At 40.1% G+C, this 21,138-nt stretch overlaps 1 protein-coding gene across 1 annotated transcript in view; it reads right to left on the bottom strand.

Moving 5' to 3' along the window:
• The window catches only part of LOC126104245 (ATP-dependent 6-phosphofructokinase-like), a 453,644-nt gene that overhangs the window by 83,129 nt on the left and 349,377 nt on the right, over positions 1 to 21,138 (bottom strand). The window contains exon 14 of the mRNA XM_049912336.1: positions 14,880 to 14,977. Within this exon, the coding sequence (XP_049768293.1) occupies positions 14,880 to 14,977 (98 nt within the window). The remainder of the gene's footprint in view (positions 1 to 14,879; positions 14,978 to 21,138) is intronic.

Raw genomic sequence — 21,138 nt, 5'->3', positions numbered from 1 at the left:
AATGCAAAATAAATCATTGAAGTGTTTAGCACATGTATGACTGAATCAAGAGCATTAATAAGAACTGGAGGGGCATACACACAATCTCTCTTTCCGTAAGAACTGGGTAAGACAGAGAGATGCACTGTCACACATACCCTGGATAAATCCATAAGAGAGAGTAAAGTTAAAGAGTCTAATGAGCTACGAGTGGAAGGTGCTGATGACAAAGCATTAGTGAGTGAGAAAGAACAAGATCTTGGGGAGATGTAGAAAAGGGTCACCATGGCAGCAAGTATAGCAGAACCACTCTTTGATAAACAAGATATGGAAGCAGGTGAGACTAAATATACACAAGAGCACTTCGCAGCTGATGGAGACAAGTTCAAGTGTGTTGATCAGTTCAACTACCTGGGAAACTGGTACAACTACTATAATAAAATATCCAGAGATATAAATCACAGAATTTCGCTGGCTTCAGATGTCTATATGTCCTCAAAGAAACATTCATGTCCAACAACATATCAAATTCTGTGAGAATAAAGACATGCAATGCCATTATACATTCTATTGTCCTCTATGGTTCAGAAAGTTCAGCAATCTGGACACTAACTAAAAGGGAGCTGAAAAATCTTCTAAGATTTGAAGGAATGGTGACGAGAAGACTCTAGAGCCCAGTGAGAGATGGAGATACTTGGAGTGCAAGAAAGAATAATGGAATTTATGAAATGATGAATCAGTTCAACATTTTGTAATATCAAAAAGAGCAGGTGACTCCAGTGGGCAAATCACGTAATACATATGCCAGATACCTAACATGCTAAACAAGCTTTAATTGTCTGCATTACAACAATAAGACCCCTGGGAAGGCAAAGAAACAGATGGGAAGACAATATAATGGAAGATGCAAAAGTTTTTAATGTAGTTAATTGGGAGGAAACAGCAACAGACAGAATGCATTACAGACTGATTGTTGACACAGCACATGGTCTGGTGACCACTGAACAAGTAAGTGTGAAATGGAATTATCATATAGATTAAGTCATAGGTAAAGCAAGCAGATGAATTTTATATTAAGCTTGGGGACTCAAGTATTTCAGAAGTTCATTGCAGCAAGTTTCTGGAATTGATGGTGGACAGTCTTATGAAATGGGAGACTCATACAGATAAAATATGCTCAAAAAATAGCACAAATATACACTGATGGAAAAAAATACAACACCAAGAGGGAGTTTTTCAATATAAGTGAAAATTGGTAGGCATGTTTCTATGTCTGAAAGCTGATTTCTATTCATATTCTGCACCAGTAACATAAGAGTGATGCTAGTACTGCCCTATGAGGATGCAAATCAGATTTGTTTTAAATACACACTCTAACAGGTGTTACCATTAGTTACCATTGAGTTTGGACATTGTGAGTTGATTTTAACCCTTAAGGTGACAAAGAAACCATTATCAACACCTCACAGAGTTTGAATGTGGTTGTGTAATAAGGCTACAAGAAGGTGGAGGTTTCTTCTGCAATATTGCAGGAAAACTTGGTAGGAATGTAACCATAGTACATGACTGTTGGCAGTGATGGTCACACAAATATATGGTCACAGGAAGACTGAGCTTCAGACAGCCAAGTGGTGCTACCAACAGGGTAGACCATCATGTTCAGCATATGGCCCTGGCTCATTGTACTGCATCTGCAGCAGCAATTTGAGCAGCAGTTGGCACTAAAGTGACACAATGAACTGTCACAAATCAGTTGCTTCAAGGACAGCTTTGATCCAGATGCCCTGTAGTGAGTGAGTAGTGACCCAAACCACCACCATATGCGACTTCAGTTGAGTGAAGAGAGAGTTTATTAGAGGGTAGGGTGGAGGTCTGTTGTTGTGTTTTCTGATGAAAGCTGGTCCTACCTTGATGCCAGTGATGGCTGTGTGTTGTTTAGAAGTAGTCCAGTTGAGGGCCTGCAACCACCCTGTCTGCAGGCTAGACACACTGGAGATACACCAGGATTTATTGTTTGTGGCGTGATTTCATATGACAGGAGGTGCCCTCTTGTTGTTGTCCCACGCACCCTGAATGCAAATTTGTACATCAGTCTAGTGATTCAGCCTGTTCTGCTGCCATTCATGAACAGCATCCCAAGAGGTGTTTCCCAAAAGACAGCCCACATAGTCCTGTTGTAGCCCAGCATGCTCCACAGAATGTCAACATGTTGGCTTGGCCTGCTCAGTCACCAGATATGTCACCAGTTGAGAACATATGGGACATCATCTGGTGACAAATCCAGTGTCATCCACTAAGAGCAAGAACAGTCCCTGTACTGACCAACCAAGGGCAACAGGCATGGAACTCCATCCCCCATACTTACAATAGGCACCTGTATGACATAATGCATCCACGTTTGCATACTTATACTCAACATTATGGCAGTTACACCAGTTATTAAAGTACCAGCATTTGATATTTGCAATGGTTTATCTCATACTTACATTACCTGTAACCATGCAATGTTAATTATTTAAATATGTTATCTAGTCATTTGTTCATGAGATTTCATTACTCTACATTAATTATTATTTGGTGTTGTGATTTTTATTTTATTTGACTTCATTTTTTTCCTATCAGTGTATTTCTTATGAGAAAAATGTCACAAACTGTTGATCAAGACACTTGACTAAAAATGTGTTATGTTTAATTTATCCACACACCTCTTGGTATACCCATTTGGGGAAGTACAGCTAATATACACATAAGCAGACTACTTAAATTGCCAAAGAAGGTGATTAGGTGCATTGTAAACCTGCCACCAAGGCAGTCCTGCGCAAATAAATTCAAAGATTTACCAATTCTGACAGTGCTTGTTCTGCATATATATGAAACTATTGTGTTCTTAAAAATAAACTACACATCTATGATAAACAAACATATATACAGACAGACTTAAGTGACAAAGATGAATATTTTACAACAAATTTCCAATCAGTACAAAGAACTCAGAAACACAGATTTCAAACAAAAACTAAGATGTTACCTGCTCCCAACCTGATGTTACAGTGTAAAGGAGTTCTTAGATACCAATATAACAGTGTGAAGGAGTTCTTAGCTGAATGTACACAAAATTCTTGGATAAGAGACTCTTCAGCAAATTTCATGTAAATAATGTAAAGACATTGAGCTAGCCACTGTATTTACACACAATTGCATATATTTTTCTTAAGTCTCCCATATCTTCCTTTTATGCACAGGCCAAATACTTTGTAATACATCCATGTATATCCTGGCATATCCAGTATCATTACAAAAAGTGATCAAAGCATGAATAAATAAATATAGTATGATGCTAGGAAAACGTAGTCAGTTTAGAGAGACAGCTTATAAAATACTCTTGTAATCCATCCTATAATATTTCCAAAGGGTGTGGATCCTATACTAGATAAGACTAATGAGGGATAATGAATGCACACAAAGAAATGCAGCACAAATGGTCACAGGTTTGTTTGACTCGTGGGAGAATGAAAAACTTGCAATGACAGACACTTGACAATAGACATCAAGAATCCTACAAAAGCCTAGTTATAAAGTTTCAAGGTCTGTCATTTATTAGGAATCTAGGAATATGCCACAGCTCCATACCATTAGCCTTGTATGTACTCCAAAGACAAGATTAGTCCAGTTACATAGAGAATTTAAGTAAATATTCTTCACAATATGTGATACAATGGGAAGTACCATCTGCCAAGTATTTCACAGTTGTTTACACAGTACTGGTGTATATAAAATAAATGTAAACATAGATGGTGATGAAGATGGAGTGTGCAGGGACTAGAAGATGGCAGTACAAGGCTGCCAGATGCGGTATCAGGAGGCTGTGGAGGAGGGGGATGGGAGAAATGGGGAGTGGATGAGGGGAGGAGCAGAGGTGGGAAAAAACCGATGGGTGCATCATCAGAGAATGGCACACAATGAGGGTGACAGTACATGAATTAGGAGGAAGTGATAGGGCAGAGGAGACAGAAACTGTTCAGTTGATGTTGAAGCCAAGATAATTTTTGAAGCAGAAAAAGTGTTGTAAGGATAACTTCCATCTGTGTTTTTCAGAAAAGCTGGTGGTGGAGGGGAGGATACAAATAGTCCTTGCTGTGAAGCAACCATTGAAATCAATCATATGTTCAGCTGTATGTTGTACCACAGATAGCTCCACTTTGCTCTTGTTCATAGTTTAGTGATGGTGATTCATCCTGGTGGACAGCTGGTTGGTTGTCATATTAATATAAAAAACTGTGGATGATAGCAGAGCTGATATATGACATGACTGTTTTCACATGTGGTCTGCCTCTTAAAGGGTAGGATAAGCCTGTGACAGAACTGTAATAGGAAGTGCTGCGTGGTTGGAATGGGAGTGGTGTAGGGAGTGGTGTAGATATGGACTATGATGTTGTGGAGGCTGGATGGGTGACTAAACACCACTTCATAAAGGGTGGGAAAGCTCCTGGGTAGGATGTCTTTATTTCAAGGCATGATGACAGATAAAGGATGTGGTTCAGCTATTCCAGTATGAGATGTTACTGGGAGATGAAGGGGGAACCTCTTTGTAACTTGTTATTGCAGGTATTGGGAGGGTTGGGATGTGTGAGGTTATGACATTGGAAATCTGTTTGCAGACTATGTCCAGGGTACACTGAGTGTCTGTAAAGATCTTTGTGAGCCTTTCAGTGTACTATGCAAAGGAGATCTTGTCACTGCAGACATGCCGTCTTCCAGTGGCTAGACTGTATGGGTGGGATGGCAGCTATCAAAATGCAGGTACTACAGGTGATTGGTGGGTTTATGTGGACTGAAGTGTGTATCGTGACATCAAAGAGGATGAGGTCAACATCCAGGAAGGTGGCATGCAGTGTTGAGGAGGACCAGGTGAAGCAGATGGGAGAGAAGGTGGTGAGCTTGTAAAGGAATGAGTGTCTTGGCCCTGAGTTCAGATCATGAAAGATCATCAATGAACCATGACCATAAATAGCTTTGCACAGGAGAGTGCCATCCAGGTGCCCATGGCTATTCTGTGTATTTGTTTGCATACCTTGCCTTCAAAGGAGAAGCAGTAGTATTTCGGAAAAACTAGTGTGTTTGGAGTCTGGAGGACGTTGGGGGAGGTAGCATTTGAAACAGCAAGACCATGGGCATGAGAAATGTTGGTGTATAAGGAGGTGGCATTAGCAGTGACTAGTATAGATGTAGGAAGCCTAGGGGTGGAGATGGTGGAGAGTTGGTGAAGGAAGTTGTTAGTACCTTTGATGTGGGAGGCTAGATTTTGGGCAATATGATGGAGGTCTTAGGCTGTGGTGGCTGAAATACTTTCAGAAGGGGCTATATAGTGAGCAGCTATGGGGTATCCAGGATTGTTGGGCTTGTGCATTTTGGGGAGCATGTAGAAGGTGGGTATGTAAGGTGTCACAGGGATGAGAAAGGAAATGATTTTCAGTCACCCACCAAACCTCCACAATGTCCTGGTCCATCCCTACGCCACTCCTAGTAGCAGACCCTTCTCACAGATTCAAAAATGGCTCTGAGCACTATGGGACTTAACATCTGTGGTCATCAGTCCCCTAGAACTTAGAACTACTTAAACCTAACTAACCTAAAAGACAACACACACATCCATGCCCGAGGCAGGATTCGAACCTGCGACCATAGCAGTCGCGTGGTTCCGGACTGAGCGCCTTAACCGCAAGACCACCGCGGCCGGCCCTTGTCACAGGGATCATATCCCTGTGGAAACCCAAGTACAAGTCCTGCAAAATCCAACCACCAAGCATTTCCTCTTTCAGTCCTGTCACAAACTTTTCCTACACCATCAGAGGCTGGGCCACCTGTGAAAACAGTCATGTCATATACCAGCTCTGCTGCCATCAGCTCTTTTATTGGTGTGACTACCAACCAGCTGTTCACCAGGATGAATGGTCACTGCTAAGCTGTGACCAAGAGCAAGGTGGACCATCCTGTTTGCACAACATGAAGTTGAACATACATGCTTGATTTCGATGGCTCGTTCACAGCCCGGACCACCTGGATGTTCCCTTTTACCATCTGAACTGTGGAAATGCTCACAAAATTATTCCAGTCTCAACCTATGATAAGCTTCTGTCCCCACGACCTCCACCCAACAGTTTCTGGCCCCTCTGTACTATCACCTCCTTCACTACAGCCTTCCGATGCTGCATCTGGTCACCCTGTCCTGCCACCTTTAGTCCCTGCACATTCTACCAGGCAGTAATTTTTGCTCCCTCCACCCCAACCACTACTTTGCTACCCCTCCCACTTCCCTGTCCCATTCCAGATTGGTGCCTTTGTTCAACCCAATTGCTGCAGCCTGGCCACAGTGGCTGGAGACAGTGGTCATGAGAGTGTGAGGTGTGCCTGCTTGTGTGAATATGTGTGTGTCTTCCTTTCTTCTCTGAAGAAGGCTTTGGCCAAAATCTCTGTGTGTAACAGTCTTTTACTTGTGCCCATCTGCAACTCAGTGTGACATCTATGCAGTGAGTAGTGACCTATCTTCTTCATTATAACTGTATAATATGTATTAAAGAAAACATAAAGAATTTTAGTATGAAGGCTTTCACGACCGGATGACATATCTTCTGGTAAACCTTCCGGGATGTAAGGTCGTGGTCCATGAAACTCTTCAGCTCCTAACGTTTCATCCAGAGCTGCGCTGGACGAAACGTTAGGAGCTAAAGAGTTTCATGGACCACGACCTTACATCCCGGAAGGTTTACCAGAAGATATAAAGAATTTTAACTTAAGATCCAAAGTGCATGTTGACAATGTGCTAGAAATAACTGTAAAATTAAGCTTCCATATTCAAGCTGACACTAACACATAACAGTCATAAGCACTTAACTTTGAAATTCTGTAATGAACTCCCAAAGTCAGTAAGTAATCTGACCCTGAATAACTTTGATCATATCATACAAATGTGGTTGAAGTCTACACCGTACTATTCAACTGATGAGATCTTAGCAGCAAAATAGAAAAAGATATGCAATAAGTAGCCGATAACTGCATTATGCACTATGATTATATGTGTGGGACAGTATTGTATCAACATAGTTCATTAATGCTGTTTTGTATATGTGTACTTAGTTTAAAATTAATTTTAAATTATTTATGAATCTATTGTACACTACTGGCCATTAAAATTGGCAGGAAATGTGGCCATGTGAGTGCCAGTGGATGGGTTGATGCATCATAGTGTGATGGTACCTACTCCATAAAATCACCAAGTATGATGAAGGGTTATCTGTAGTTGTGGTCAGCAGGTGAAATGCCGATTTCTTCTTTCAGTGTTACCACCAGACCAAGCAGTACTAGCGGAAGTGCTTTCATCCAGCTGGCATCGTGGCAAGTTAGGGGCGCTTCCAGTGTTTGATGGAGCTGTTTGGCCAAGCCATTAGATGACAGATGGTGGGTGGTAGTTCTGTGTAACTGCATGCCACAGTTGGGTGACTTACATGAACAGGGCACAGCCAAACTGGCACCCGGGATCCATTATGATGTGATTGGGGCAGCCAGAGTGTGCCATCCAGGTGTCAGCAAATGATCTGGCGATGGCTTGGTGGTGATGTTCACTATGGGCATTACTTCTGGCCAGTGTGCAAAACAATCTACCACTGTTAGCAGACAATGCTTGCCTTGAGATAGAGGGAGTGGACCCACAAAGTCCACATCAACATGTGTAAAATTTCATGTTGTGTCTCAAAAGGCACTGACAAGTGCTTGAGTGTGCCTCCAGACCTCAAGACACTGGCATGCTGTGCAGATGCAACCCCATTGACAGCAGTCTTTCTGTAGTACTGGCCATATGAAATGCATGATGGATGATGTGTGCCTCTCGAAACACCACAGCAAATTTTGCAGGCAAATCTGGGAATAGGCACTAACTCACTGTAGGCAGCTGGAGGTGTCATGGTGGATGCTGTCCAGGTTTTTGTCATTCTCCTGTTCTTGGGCAACATCTTTTAAGTTCACAAGAAGAGAAGTAAGAGCACATGTGTGAGACAAGCAGTTGGTGCTGATGTCAGTTCCAGAAAAATGGCAGAAATCCATGGAGAACTGTGACATGTACTACAACTGTCAGAATTGGTGTGGCATATACTTGGTATTATTGTTCCAAAACATGTGAGTTAGGGGTTTGTCATCAGTGTAAATCATGAAGCAACAGGCTTCTACCAACAGAAGGAAGTATTTTACTGCAACTCTGAAAACTTCCATGAGAAGAAACCAAGTGACTGCCAGCCACCATGAACACATTGTTGAAGCTCTGCAACTATGGCTGTCTGGCTAGTGTTCTTGAACCCAGCCAGTTCAGTGTCATGCACAGAGTGAGTGCACAGCATTGCTTCTGCAAGAGTTTGTTCGGACTTAATAAAGCTTCTCTCCCCTACATCTATACAGGTAACAGGCGTCCTCTCTTTGAGGTGGGGCCACGCAGCACTGCAGTCAGTGGTTCTACCATGCAGCGGCACTGGGCAGATGGTGCTGATAAAAATTTATCATGGTAAGATATCTCTGCACTCGGCATGTTCAAGATTGCCTGTTACAGTAGTGGCATGGATCCACTAGGGGTGATTAAATGCCCTAGAAACTCAGTTTCTGTGATCCCTAATATTCTTTTTGAGGGGTTAATGATGATGCCAACCTCGCTCAGGTGTCGAAAGATGGTCATTACATGGTAGTGGTAGAGTTTGGACAACTTGTAGTAGACCAGGATGTCATCAAGGTACACTAAACACCATGGTAAGCCTTGTAAGATGCCATCCAGGAAACGCTGCCATGTTTGGACAGCATTCCAAAGTTCTAAAATTATGTACATGCTTTCAAAAACCCAAAAGGGCGTGATAATTGGTGTTTTCTGAATGTCTTCAGGCACCACAGAGATCTGCAGGAATGCCTTCACACAGTTAATGTTGCTAAATATAACTGAGCCCGCCAAGATGTGGCTACAATCTTGCATGTCCATTACCAGATATCAGTCTGGCACTGTTTGTGTGTTTAATGTACAACAGTCTCCAAATGGGTGCCATGAATTATCCTTCTTTGGCATTAAGCGCAAGGCAGAGGAGCATGATGGTCTGGTCGAACAATGCCCTGCTGCAACATGGCCTCGAACTCAGCCTTTGCCGCAGCGAGTCACTTGGGTGTGAGTCAACATGAATAGGATTAGGTGTAGTTATGGTGTGGTGGACTGTCACTTCCTTTGGTACACCAGCTGGGTGAGTGAGCTCCAGAAATTTCTCCAATATATCTGTGTACTGTCAACGATACTTCAGTAGTTTAACACTGAAAAAGCATCAGCTCCCACTGTTTTAAAACTTTTTGTAGTGGCCGAGGAAATCTGCACCCAGGACTGGCTTGCTGATGTCAACCACAGTGAATGTCAATGCAAATGTGCAGCACAGCCCAACATCCAAATTTCGGTGATCCATGCCATATGTTTTTATTGTTGCATTGTTTGCTGTCATAAGAGACAGTGCATCAGCCTTCCAGCAGTTTCTTAATATAGATCAGGGGACAATAGGCAGATTGGAACCTGTGTCGACAAGATACTTCACACTGCCAGCACATTCCATTATGAGAGACAGCTGGATATTGCACTGCACCCAGGTGTGTCTAGGCCCGGTTGCAGCTGGCACTTCAGTGTGAGCAGGGAGGCTGACACTTTGTCACTTCAGTGCCAAATTGGGAATGTTATAAGCATAAACCACTCTGCTGCTGCTCTGACATTGTTGGCGTACTGCCAAAATGGATAGTAATGCATTGGTGGTTGTGCGAGCTGGATCGGCGGTAGTAGGATCTGCTGTCACTACAGTGCCTGCTGTCCTCTGTCCATGGGTGCATTGACTGGTTGACCTGCATGGTGAGTGTTGCCACCTGTGCATCTAAGTCTTGAACTAGGTGGTGCAGGTTGGTGGTCATGCCAGTGGCTGCAGGAGACCTGTGTTAGGACGGTATTACACTATCAAATTTATTTGTCAAAGATTTGATCAAATATTCATCAAATTTATTTGTCAAAGATCTTTGACGTGCACTAAAAAGGGATATTACACTGTCATCATATTTTGCATCAAAGTTCAAGATGGCTGACAACAACAACTTGTTATTTACCACAGCAGTTGCCATGTAACACAATTGCACTGTGTGCACACGTGGAAGAGAAGTGGGGGAAGAAAAGGAAATGTTCCGGGGTGAAGCTGTGAGCTTTATGATGAGACAATAAAAGCATTCAACAAATCTTGTTATGTGAGCTTCTAGTGGAGGACATCAAGTAATACATAAAATACTTAAGAATAGATGAGCATACATTTCAGTATATGCTTAGTGAAGTGTATCCTCATATCACAAAGCACGATACTCATTTAATAACTGCTATATCTGCAGAAGACAGGCTCACTGTAACACTCCAATGCCTTGCTACAGGAGAGAGTTACTCTAGCTTACAGTACATCACTCAAATACCACAGTGCACATTAACAAAAATAATACCTGAAATGTATGCAGCAATTTATAAAGCACTAAAGGACCAATGTCTGAAGATAAATAAATGTTCAATACACTTTATGTGCATTAAGAACTATTTTTATTTTATAAACAAATCCATTAAATTTTGTGTCCGAAAATCGTATCTTACGGCTAATGACCTCCACAATATTTTTATAGCTCTCCAATCTTCTTAATCTATTTTTGTATTCAGGGTGCCTCACATTGTAAAGCGCCTCATCAGCTTCATAGATCTTTATTAATTTTGTGGTTGATGGTACAAACCAATTGTATTTAATGGCCATGTTTATAAACACACTATAGATGACAGAACACTGCAGCGATGCTAGCGCTCCAAGTGGTAACATGTCACATTGCAGTGAACACAAGACCAGTGATTTTTATAGTCTAATCTACAGCGAGGCCCTAGATTTGATCAAATTTATTTGATGACAGATGATATTTGACAAAGTGCCTTATTACACCATTAAACTTCTTTGACATAAATATTTGATATATCAACTTTGACAAATAAATGTGATAGTGTAATACTGGCCTTATTACAGGGTCAAATTTTCCAGCACAGCTACAGCACTGTAGGTTGCCATGGCAGCAGTATTGGGCACCATTGCCAGTGTGTCATGCAAAGAAACAGGAAAGTCCATAGCAACATTTATTTGCATTTCTGTTTGTGTAACAATGACCACTTGCACCTCGGCTGAGAGGCTGTGCATTCAGACGGCACACAACAGCAAGTCCAGGACCATGTTGCATTCTGCGAGGCTCCACAGGAAGTGAGATGGCTTTCTGTCACCATATTCCCCTTCAGGTAGAAACTGATGCACCTGTTGTTCCAGCAATGATGAAATTCCCCAGATTGATTGCTCTTTTAGTTGCTTATATGAAGTCTGTGTTGGCCTCATAGTCTCGATTAGGTGCCTCATGACATATTAAAATTTGATGAGGCCACAGATGATGTTGTTACTCCGAAAAACAGCTTCCAGTTGCTTTAATCACATGATTATGTCATGAGGCCAAAAGGGCAGCAGCCTAACCAACACTTGTCCTGTGCCTGCCACTGTTCCCATAACAGTGGGAGGTGTCAGTGTGGCCATGCTTTGCAAATGAAAGTTTTCCTCAGCTGATTCCAGGTGGGCAGAAATTGTGCAAGAGGAGAGTGCCTGCAGCTCACTCACCAGCCTCTGGTTGCACACTAGCAGTTCATCTACAGTCTTTTGTCTACTTATTATGAAATTTGTCCAAGGTTGTAATCTTGAATTATCCCGTAGCTCTCAATGGTTTGTTCACAAACAAATCAGTTTTGTATGAAAGGACATAAGTAGTAGATCACTCATGATTCCACGTCACTCAATCTGATGAAAGTTTGTCACCATGTATTTAGCCTATTAATCACTTTGGGGTCACCAGTGAAGTGGGAATGTCTGGGTATCACCACTTGGATTTCAGTCGTGAAGTGAGCCAACTTTACTGTTGCACCCATGCACTTTGTTCAGAATGTAGGCTATGATGATGATGTGCCAATGGGAACTGATAAGTACACATTTGCTGAATGTATTTATTCTGCATAAATGAGTAAATTAACAAGTGACAAAAATGAAATCAAATCACAGTGTCCATTAACCAGCAATCACCAGAATTCCATTAGCATAATAGTTGAACACTGATCCCAGAGGGTGTACACTCCCAAGTGATGAGTGCATTGTCCAATTTTGTGAGCATGGGAGAACAATGAATGCACATCCAAAATGAAATGACCTTTTTTCAAGACTGTAGAGTGCTATGTATTTCACAGACGTGACGAAGCGAGAGTGGAAACGAGTAGAGAGGTGTAAATGAACTTCTGTAGCATTCTGTGGAGATCTCACATAAGCTCAACCCACATGGTCAATGGACTGAAGTTATAGACTCTCAAAAAAAGTATCTGTACTGTACAGTGGCTCATTTTTCACTGCCCTTGCTCTTTGCTGACATGCACCTGCGTGTGCGCAACACACTGCCAGACTTTTACCTATTAGTAGGTATGTGCACTCATGGGTATCTGATACAACTGACTTGGACCAGTTGTGAGTAGCTCTGGTCCATTCACACATTTTTGCAACTCAGCTGCCATAGGTCTACTATCATTTTCAGAGCTTGAAAGAGGCAAGAAATGAAGCATATCTACTAGATTGTAAATGAAGTGCACTGTCTAAAGACTCTAGATGCAGAAACTGTATTAGTTGTCATAGCTATAAGGATGAAGAGAAAAAGTGTAGGTTTTAAAGCATTATACTTTCTTTATCTGTGTGCTAGAAAAAGCATTAGAGGAAAAAAGTAATAGGGGCAGATCAATACATATAAAGACAACCAGGAGACAGTACTTCTGCTAATATTTGTATGTATTGGCCTCCTCCTACTATTTTTTTTCTCTGATGGTTATTTGAGCACCTGGTTAACCACTGTGGTTGGAGCCCAAGTTGCCTAATGTCAGAGGGATGACATGAGTAGCCAAGTCCTAGTGGCAAATATCAGCTGCCTCATTGTTAGTTTGGTGGGTTGGGTATGTCAGTCATTCAGACCAAACATCAGCACAAACCAACATGTGTACATGCAGCTGCACCTTCTCCTTGGGTAGGGATAATATTGCTGGATGCCATAGCAGATGATGTACTAACCTGTCCCTTTTTCTGGCAAGGGTCATCCACATACTTCTTTCCTTATCCATTTTTTTAGTGCTTCTTCACTGTATAGTATCCTTCTTTCCCCATCTACTTTTTAGTTCTTTCTCATTTTGTACTTTATCTGTTCATTTCTTTTTTAACATTCTTTGGTATCAGCATATTTCAGATGCTCCCAGTTTCTACTTCTCTTGATGTCCAGTGATCCACATTTGACTCCTGTACAATGCCATGCTCCAAACAGAATTTCAGCCTGCTGGTCATTACTACAACATCTCTGTATGTTTTCAGTCCTGGAGCTGATTTCTAAATCATTAGCTAAATGTGATGTAATCCAGCTAATGTTCACTTCATAGTATTCTCAAAGAATATGTTTTTGTCTTGTGGTCTTGGAAGGGGCTGTTTGCTACAACCAGCTGAAATCCATGACAAATTCAAGAACACACTCTGCTCTCTCATTTCTTTCCTTTAGCCCATACTCTGTAGTAAACCTATCTTACATTCCCTATCCTACAATAGCATTTCAATCTCTTAGTGTCACATTTTCATCCTTCTTCAGCCTAATAAGAATAATTTGCTCTTGGTATCTCACTATGTTACCTACCTTTCTAATCATAAAAATGCCAACATCTTCAATGATGTTGTCACTATCACCTTATGACCATGATCAGAATCTCTGTCCTCTTTTATTTTCAATATACTAATTCCTGCCAACAGTGAGTTCATTCCAGACTCTTCAGTCTCAGACTCTTCAGTTTCCCTTCTACATTCAGACTTCTAAAATTACATGATCCAGTTTGTAGAAGATTCATCCTTCTACTGATAAACCCCTACAGAACAGTCCCCACTCAGAGGTCTGGATGGGAAACTAGTTTACCTGCAGAAGATTACAAATTCTGTGAATATACTTCATGTGTTTTGAAAGAATGGCTTCCATTGCCTTCTGTGTCCTCATGCCATGGATCATTCCTGACTCTTCTCCCTTTAGGACAGTATGCCACCATAAGGACAAGGATGATGTACAGTCTCATCACAGACACACCCTGAAACTACTTTTTTATTGGTGATTCTGATATATTTTAGGCACTCAGATTACACGAGCCCATCCTGTGATAATTTATCTTTCTCTGTCAGTTATAATTAAATTCCCTGAAATAATACTTGCACAAAATGTGCTTTAACACCTTTTTAAAGATTGAACAAGTAGTCATGATAAACTCAGAATATACACCTGTCTACATTTTTGAGGGCAGTTCACCTTAAGGACAAGGATGACATTTAACTCTCATTATGGGCACTTCATGAAGCTTCTTAGTTATTTGTGATTATTATTTTCAGTAACTACCCTACACTCATAATAAGGCTGCCTTCACTTTTGAGTCATGACCTATGTGTTTTAACTCACTGATCACCTATAGTATTAAAGAGAAGTCCACTGTTGGGCTTCCTGCATTAACTGACTCTCTCTTGTCCTGCCTTCTCGTCCCCTTTTATCATAATGTATCTGAATATCTTCTCTCTTTAAAAACAGATTATTAATGGCTGGTGTCTATTCATGTGGTTATGATAATACTATAATAACTTACCTTGCCTGCATATATTTGAATAAAAACATATTTTCTACAAATAATACTGACACTAAAATAAATATAATAGTAGTGAATACAAATTAACAACATTAATTTGAAATATTACCTAAAATATTCATTCTCACACTGAAAAGACCTTTCCCTTCTTCAGCAAACAGACGATGGATAAATCTGGTTGTATAATTATCATTACATTTTTCATTCCTGAAAACAGTTAAAAATGGTTTTCATTCATGGTTTTACTTACACACTGAAGGTGGGAAAATTCAGAAAATAACATTTAACATTACTCAGTATGGTGGGTACTTATTTTATTTGTACAAAGCACATCAGTGATGTAGTTTGTGAATTGAATATAGCTGTAAAGTGTATATCTGAAATGATAGCAGTTAGCCAACTAAAGATGCAAATGTTATTGAAATATCAGTTAAATATTTTTGTCATAAGACAGAATCTATTTTTGGTGAACAGAAGTGTGAGAGAACTAAAGATAACAAAAATGGTTGTAATTGATGATGATGATATTTAATTTTTGGGGCACTCAACTCCATGGTTATCACCATCCTACAAATTCCCAATCCTCCATGGTTATCATCACCACCCTACAAATTCCCAATCCTTTCACAGTTCAATCATGCCACTGTTCCTGAATGATGACAAAATGATGAGCACAACACAAACACCCAGTCCCTCGGTGGAGAAAATCCCTGACCCAGCTGGGAATAGAACCAGGGACCTCATGATCCAGAAGCAGTATCACTAGCCACTAGACCATGAGCTTCAGACAGATTGTAATTAATTCCAGCAAAGGAATCACTCAGAACAACTAAATTTCCATATGTTGAAAGTGAATATAAGAGAATAACTTAGATATTTATTTATTACTACCATTAGAAATAATTTGTGAGTAGAAATGTATTAGAATGTGAAGGAGGGGAAGTGTGTCACAGAAAGCGAAACAACAAGAAAACTGAGAGGAAGGTTATGGAAGTGGGAAAAGGAGTAGTGAAGCTTAAGGTAGGGGCAGCTCCAGCAGAATGTATTTCAGAAAAGCTGGTGTTGGGAGTGGGAGGTGGATCCATATAGTATGGACTGAGGCAGCCATTGAAGACTTGGTGTTAAGATGTGCAGGATGTTCAGCAATTGGATGGTTTAGTTCACTCTTAGCCACAGTTTAGTGGCAGTCATTCATGCAAGTAGACATATAGTTGTCATCCCTACAATGACTACTGCACAGTAATTAATTACAGCTGGTAAAACTATAAATTGGGTGCTTCCACATACAGCTCTCTCATTTAGAGAAACAAAAATGACACCCAAGACCCTCACTCCTGATTGTTGGGCTGTATGGAGGGAAATAATCATGGTGGTATCCTACTACTGTCTGGCGCAACTCCAGACATGTTCTTGCTGGTTGCTTTGGCTCAGTTCGAAGTGGGACTCATCACTGAATCCAGCCAAAAAGATCATAGGCCAAAGATGTATTTGGAGATGCCCCAGACAGTGATAGGATACCAACCTGACTGTCACCTGACATATGTCCTGATGACCAGGATGAAGGTCTTGGGTGGCTTTTCATAGCAGGACCCCTTTGGTTGTCATCTATGGCACCCTTACAGCACAATGCTGTGTTGATGTTATTCTATACCCCACTTTATTGGCTTTCATGGCAAGCCATCTTGTGCTTAAAGTTTAGCAAATGCCTGCAGCACACAACAAGAGATTCTACTGCTTGTATTTATGCTTGCCAAACCCTACCTTGGTCAGCAAGGTCACCAGATCTCTTCCCAGTTGAGAACATTTGGACCATTATGGGTAGGGCCCCACAACAATCTCGTAATTTTCATGATATAATGCACCAACTGGACAAACTGTGGTATGATGCACCTCAGCAGGACACCTAACAACTCTATCAATCAATGCTAATCAGAGTAACTGCTTGCATAAGGGCCAGAGGTGAACCAATGCAATATTGAGTGTTTTATTTCTGAAGCTCTGTCTCTGGATTAAACCATCCTATTTTTCTGAAATTGTAAACATTTGTTTGTCTGCTCAGGTGAATCATAATTAACAATTTCCATCCCATTCAGATAATTCCTTAATGGTTCATCATTCTTATTTTGTCTTAGAGTGTACTTAGTAATACTGTGCATTATTTACTGTCATACCAATTTACAATGAATGCTGCTGCTTGCCATGTGGTTAATTGAACCATTTAGTTTTTGAACCAGATATTTTGTAGAATGAGTGACTAATCAGTAATTTTTTCTTTTCAGTTGGTAGAGGTTCCCAGATTCATGCTTTATGGTAGATAAGAGCGTGTCAAATATTCTGTTCTGAATCATCTCATATTCTGAGTGCATAGATCACATTTCAGCTGAAAGTTTTTTATTGTAAGCAAAAAAATGGATTCACTTCAGCTGAATAAAATGTTAGCTCAGTTCCGGAGCTTTAACTGACAAAACACTATTTATTTTGGGTACTCTGCCCCAACAGATAAAACAACAGAGTGTAAAACATTTGCTAAATCAACTTGCCTTTAAGTCAACACATTGAGAGATGCTCATAAGGGCACAATACAATGATCAAGATGTCTACTTGTGTGAGACTGTCTCTCACTGACACCCTCTCTTTTTGTAATGAATATAAAGCACCACCCATGCAAAGGCGATGCCATTAGCACCACAATAGTAGTTTTCTAAGTAGAGTTTTCTGATTCACACGATGAAAGGATTAGTCAATGTCACTAAATACACCAACTTCATTTGTGGGAAGCTTGCATTGACTTCTACATGAAAAAGTTTTATCAAAGTGCAAACTGACAGTCAGTTAACAGATTCTGCTTAGTTAATTGAGTCAGTATCAACGCAGTGTGGTCATCAGAGCCAGATTTATTCTATTGTAGGCAACTTTTCCAAGTATTTAAAAATTTCTTAGACAGTGAAATAACGAGGTAATAATGAAGGTATAATGATGCATTGATGAGGTAATGAAGTAATGATGATAATTAATGAGAAATGCTGTTTGTGTTCTGGGTAGTGACTAACTTGGGGCAACAATGATACATTGAACAAAAAAGATTTTTCTCATCAAGTACATTGACTCAAAAGACAATGTGAATATTCTGACAAGGATGGATAATTTGGTGACAGTTTAGGGAATTTTATGAGGATTTCATTTTCCAGTTTCTGAAGATAGTAATACTATCTGAGTGCAGTACAGTATGCTGGTACTTAAGTACTGATGTTGTAAGGACATGTGAATAATGGAGGTTATTTTGAAGTGTGTGACTGCCAGATTCTTTCACCAGCAGCAATTCATGCATCTATGTTCACACCTCACCAGTCTCTTGCTATGATTACCACAGTAACAGCCTAAACTGATTGGTATATGAACTCTCCTTTGAACAGAGTGATATTTAACTCTTCTTTCTTGAAGAAGAAGATGCATGATACAGCTCCATGATAAAGAATGATGTATAATATAATCATAAATAATATAACAGAGATGCTGAGTCGCAATAGGCACAACAAAAAGATTCACACAATTACAGCTTTTGGCCATTAAGGCCCTTGTCAGCAGTGTGGTTTCAGTTGTCTAAGATTGCAGACGTGTGTGCAAGTTGCATTTGTGTAAGTGTGTGTTTGCGTGTGTGTGTGCTTGTGTGTATGGGTGTCTATTGCTGACAAAGGCCTTAATGGCTGAAAGCTACAATTGCGTAAATCTTTTTGTTGACCCTGTCGTGACTCACCATCTCTGCTATTTGGTGAGTAGCAACTTTCCTTCTCTAATATTGTTACATTCCAGGTATCATTTTCAGGATGAAGCAATTTATAAACGAAAGAAACAGCCTTCCTTTTCATTAGATATACTGTAAAAACTTTTACATAAATATACATTGTTGACTGACTTACAAGCAATACATCCACCCATTACAGGCAATACATCCACCCAGAATCATGGACAGGAAGAGACAGATAGTTTTAGAGTGAAAAATTTGATATAAGCTTAAGGTAACATTAGATTACAGGTACACGTTCATGTTTCTTTTTGTACATACCTCTTTTTGGTGTGGGAAAGTTTATATTGCGTCTTTACCCCACACAATGTTCCGATAGTTATTAGATGACATGTACTTTACAGCTAGACCAAAATAAGATCAATCACAACTGACATCCTGGTCCATGATTACCAAACACAACAGTATACAATAGTTGTGCATTTTATAAACATACATGACATAAATAATCAAATTTCATACGGAAGAACAACTTAAACTACTTTTAGGCCAGGCTGGGGATAAATCCCTTTATTTGTGACCATGTTTATATCTCATTTATCTGCTGCTTGTGTGAGCTTTATGTATATTAAAAATAATTTACATGAAATTGACAAAACTTTGAAGGTTCAGTTTCTGAGAGATCATGACTTGACAAAAAGCATGTTTAGATTAGACTCTTTTGCTCCATTACTGAAGTGTAACCACTGCCCATAGTTTGAACAGCCACATCTCCACACGTTAAGTGGTGTTCGTTGCATGCGAGCCTTGCAGTACCATTGTTGCAACTATGGAGAACAGTTCACCCTCGGGTCGATTACTTTGTAAATGACAACTAACTGCACATCTTTATATAGTGACCAAAGGGTAGCTCCTCACATTGATGTATGTTTGGTTAATATGTTCAGTGCCATGATGGAGAAGCCATAAAGTTCTGACCGACCATGGTTACATATACCACGTTGTCCATCACATATTTGTGTCCAAATGACCATCCCATTGTAATCCCCCCCCCCCCCCCCCACTTCCTTCTTCCATCTATTGTGCACATTAAAAATGCCCAGTCAAAGTAATTAATGAGCAAAGTCTTTTATTATGATTTGAGGGGAACAAAGATTACCATAAACTTTCAAATTTACTTAGCTTGTCATGTTGAGATGGCTCCAGTTCTTCTTGTCTAAGGGTCCGATTCTTGAAGCTGAAAATCTACCATTAAGTCCTCATGATTGGTCTGAACTAAATAAATTGGAAGATAGTTGTTGCAAAATTTTTTGCGTAAATATATTTTCCACTGATTTTATCTCATTTTGGTATATCATACAGTATTTTGATTTTTTACATTAATGAAGCTGAAATTGCATTGTTCACACAATTGTTCATACAAAAATATGTCTGATCACATCAGAGGCAAGCGTACAACTCTCACACTCTTCCGAAATAGCAATGTTCCAAAGAGTTCGAAGCTCGATCCGGCACAAAGTTTTAATTTGCCAAGAAGTTTCATATCAATGCACACACTGCTGCAGAGTAAAAATTTCATTCTGGAAACATCCCCCTGGCTGTGGCAAAGCCATGTCTCCACAATATCCTTTCTTCTAAGAGTGCTAGTTCTGCATGCTTCACAGGAGAGCTTCTGTGAAGTTTGGAAGGTAGGAGACGAGGTACTGGTGGAATTAAAGCTGTGAAGATAGGCTGCGATTCTTGCTTGGGTAGCTCCGTTGGTAGAGCACTTGCCCACAAAAGGCAAAGGTCCTGAGTTTGAGTCTTGGTATGGCACACAGTTTTAATCTGCCAGGAAGTTCCAATATTCCAAAGAGTTTACAATTTTTCTTAAAAAATGAATTCCTACTAGTTTTTGTTACAGTATTATGTCAATTATTATTCCATAAATGAAACCAGAAATAAACAAACTAATCAGTACAAGACTGCATAATTAATAACAGAAAATTTAAGTGTGTGAATAATTCATAATGAATGAAGGTTGCTTTATTGAATATTTTTGGGAAGATTTCACATGGATTATCTCAATTTTCTTATTACATATTCCCACTATATAATTACATCTGCAAAAAATGCCTCTCTCACAACTGACAGTTTAAAAAGATTCCTATTGATTTTAATACTCTGCAATAACATTGATAATGCTCACAAGATGAAAGAGTGTCCTTATTACATTCATTATTATGTCTTCTACAGAATGATGCAGAAACCTACTGTCTAGTTGTGTGCATTCTGGAAATAGCTTACATATTCAGCGAGATACTAGGCAACTCCATCATTTTGACAGTGCATAAGAACGAGTTGATAAATATTTCATAGATGTGATGGTGCTTGTGTTCCATCCCAGTCACTCCCAGCTTCATAACATTATTCCTTAATTCATACATCTCACTCTGTAAATCGCATCATGAAGGAGAGCCTTCAACAATATGTCACGTGTCAGTGGGCCCAAATTAATCAAACTGTGAAATTTCTAGACATGCAGCATAGGGCATCAGCATCTGGAATATTTAACCAAAAGCTCAGTTCCAGCTGTTCTGCACTTAAAAATCTCTCTTACTGTGTTGAGCTGCAGATGAAATTATTA

The sequence above is a fragment of the Schistocerca cancellata genome, chromosome 1, assembly GCF_023864275.1.
Source record: "Schistocerca cancellata isolate TAMUIC-IGC-003103 chromosome 1, iqSchCanc2.1, whole genome shotgun sequence".
In the NCBI taxonomy this organism is placed as follows: domain Eukaryota; kingdom Metazoa; phylum Arthropoda; class Insecta; order Orthoptera; family Acrididae; genus Schistocerca; species Schistocerca cancellata.
This window is presented reverse-complemented; position numbering and strand designations above follow the sequence as displayed.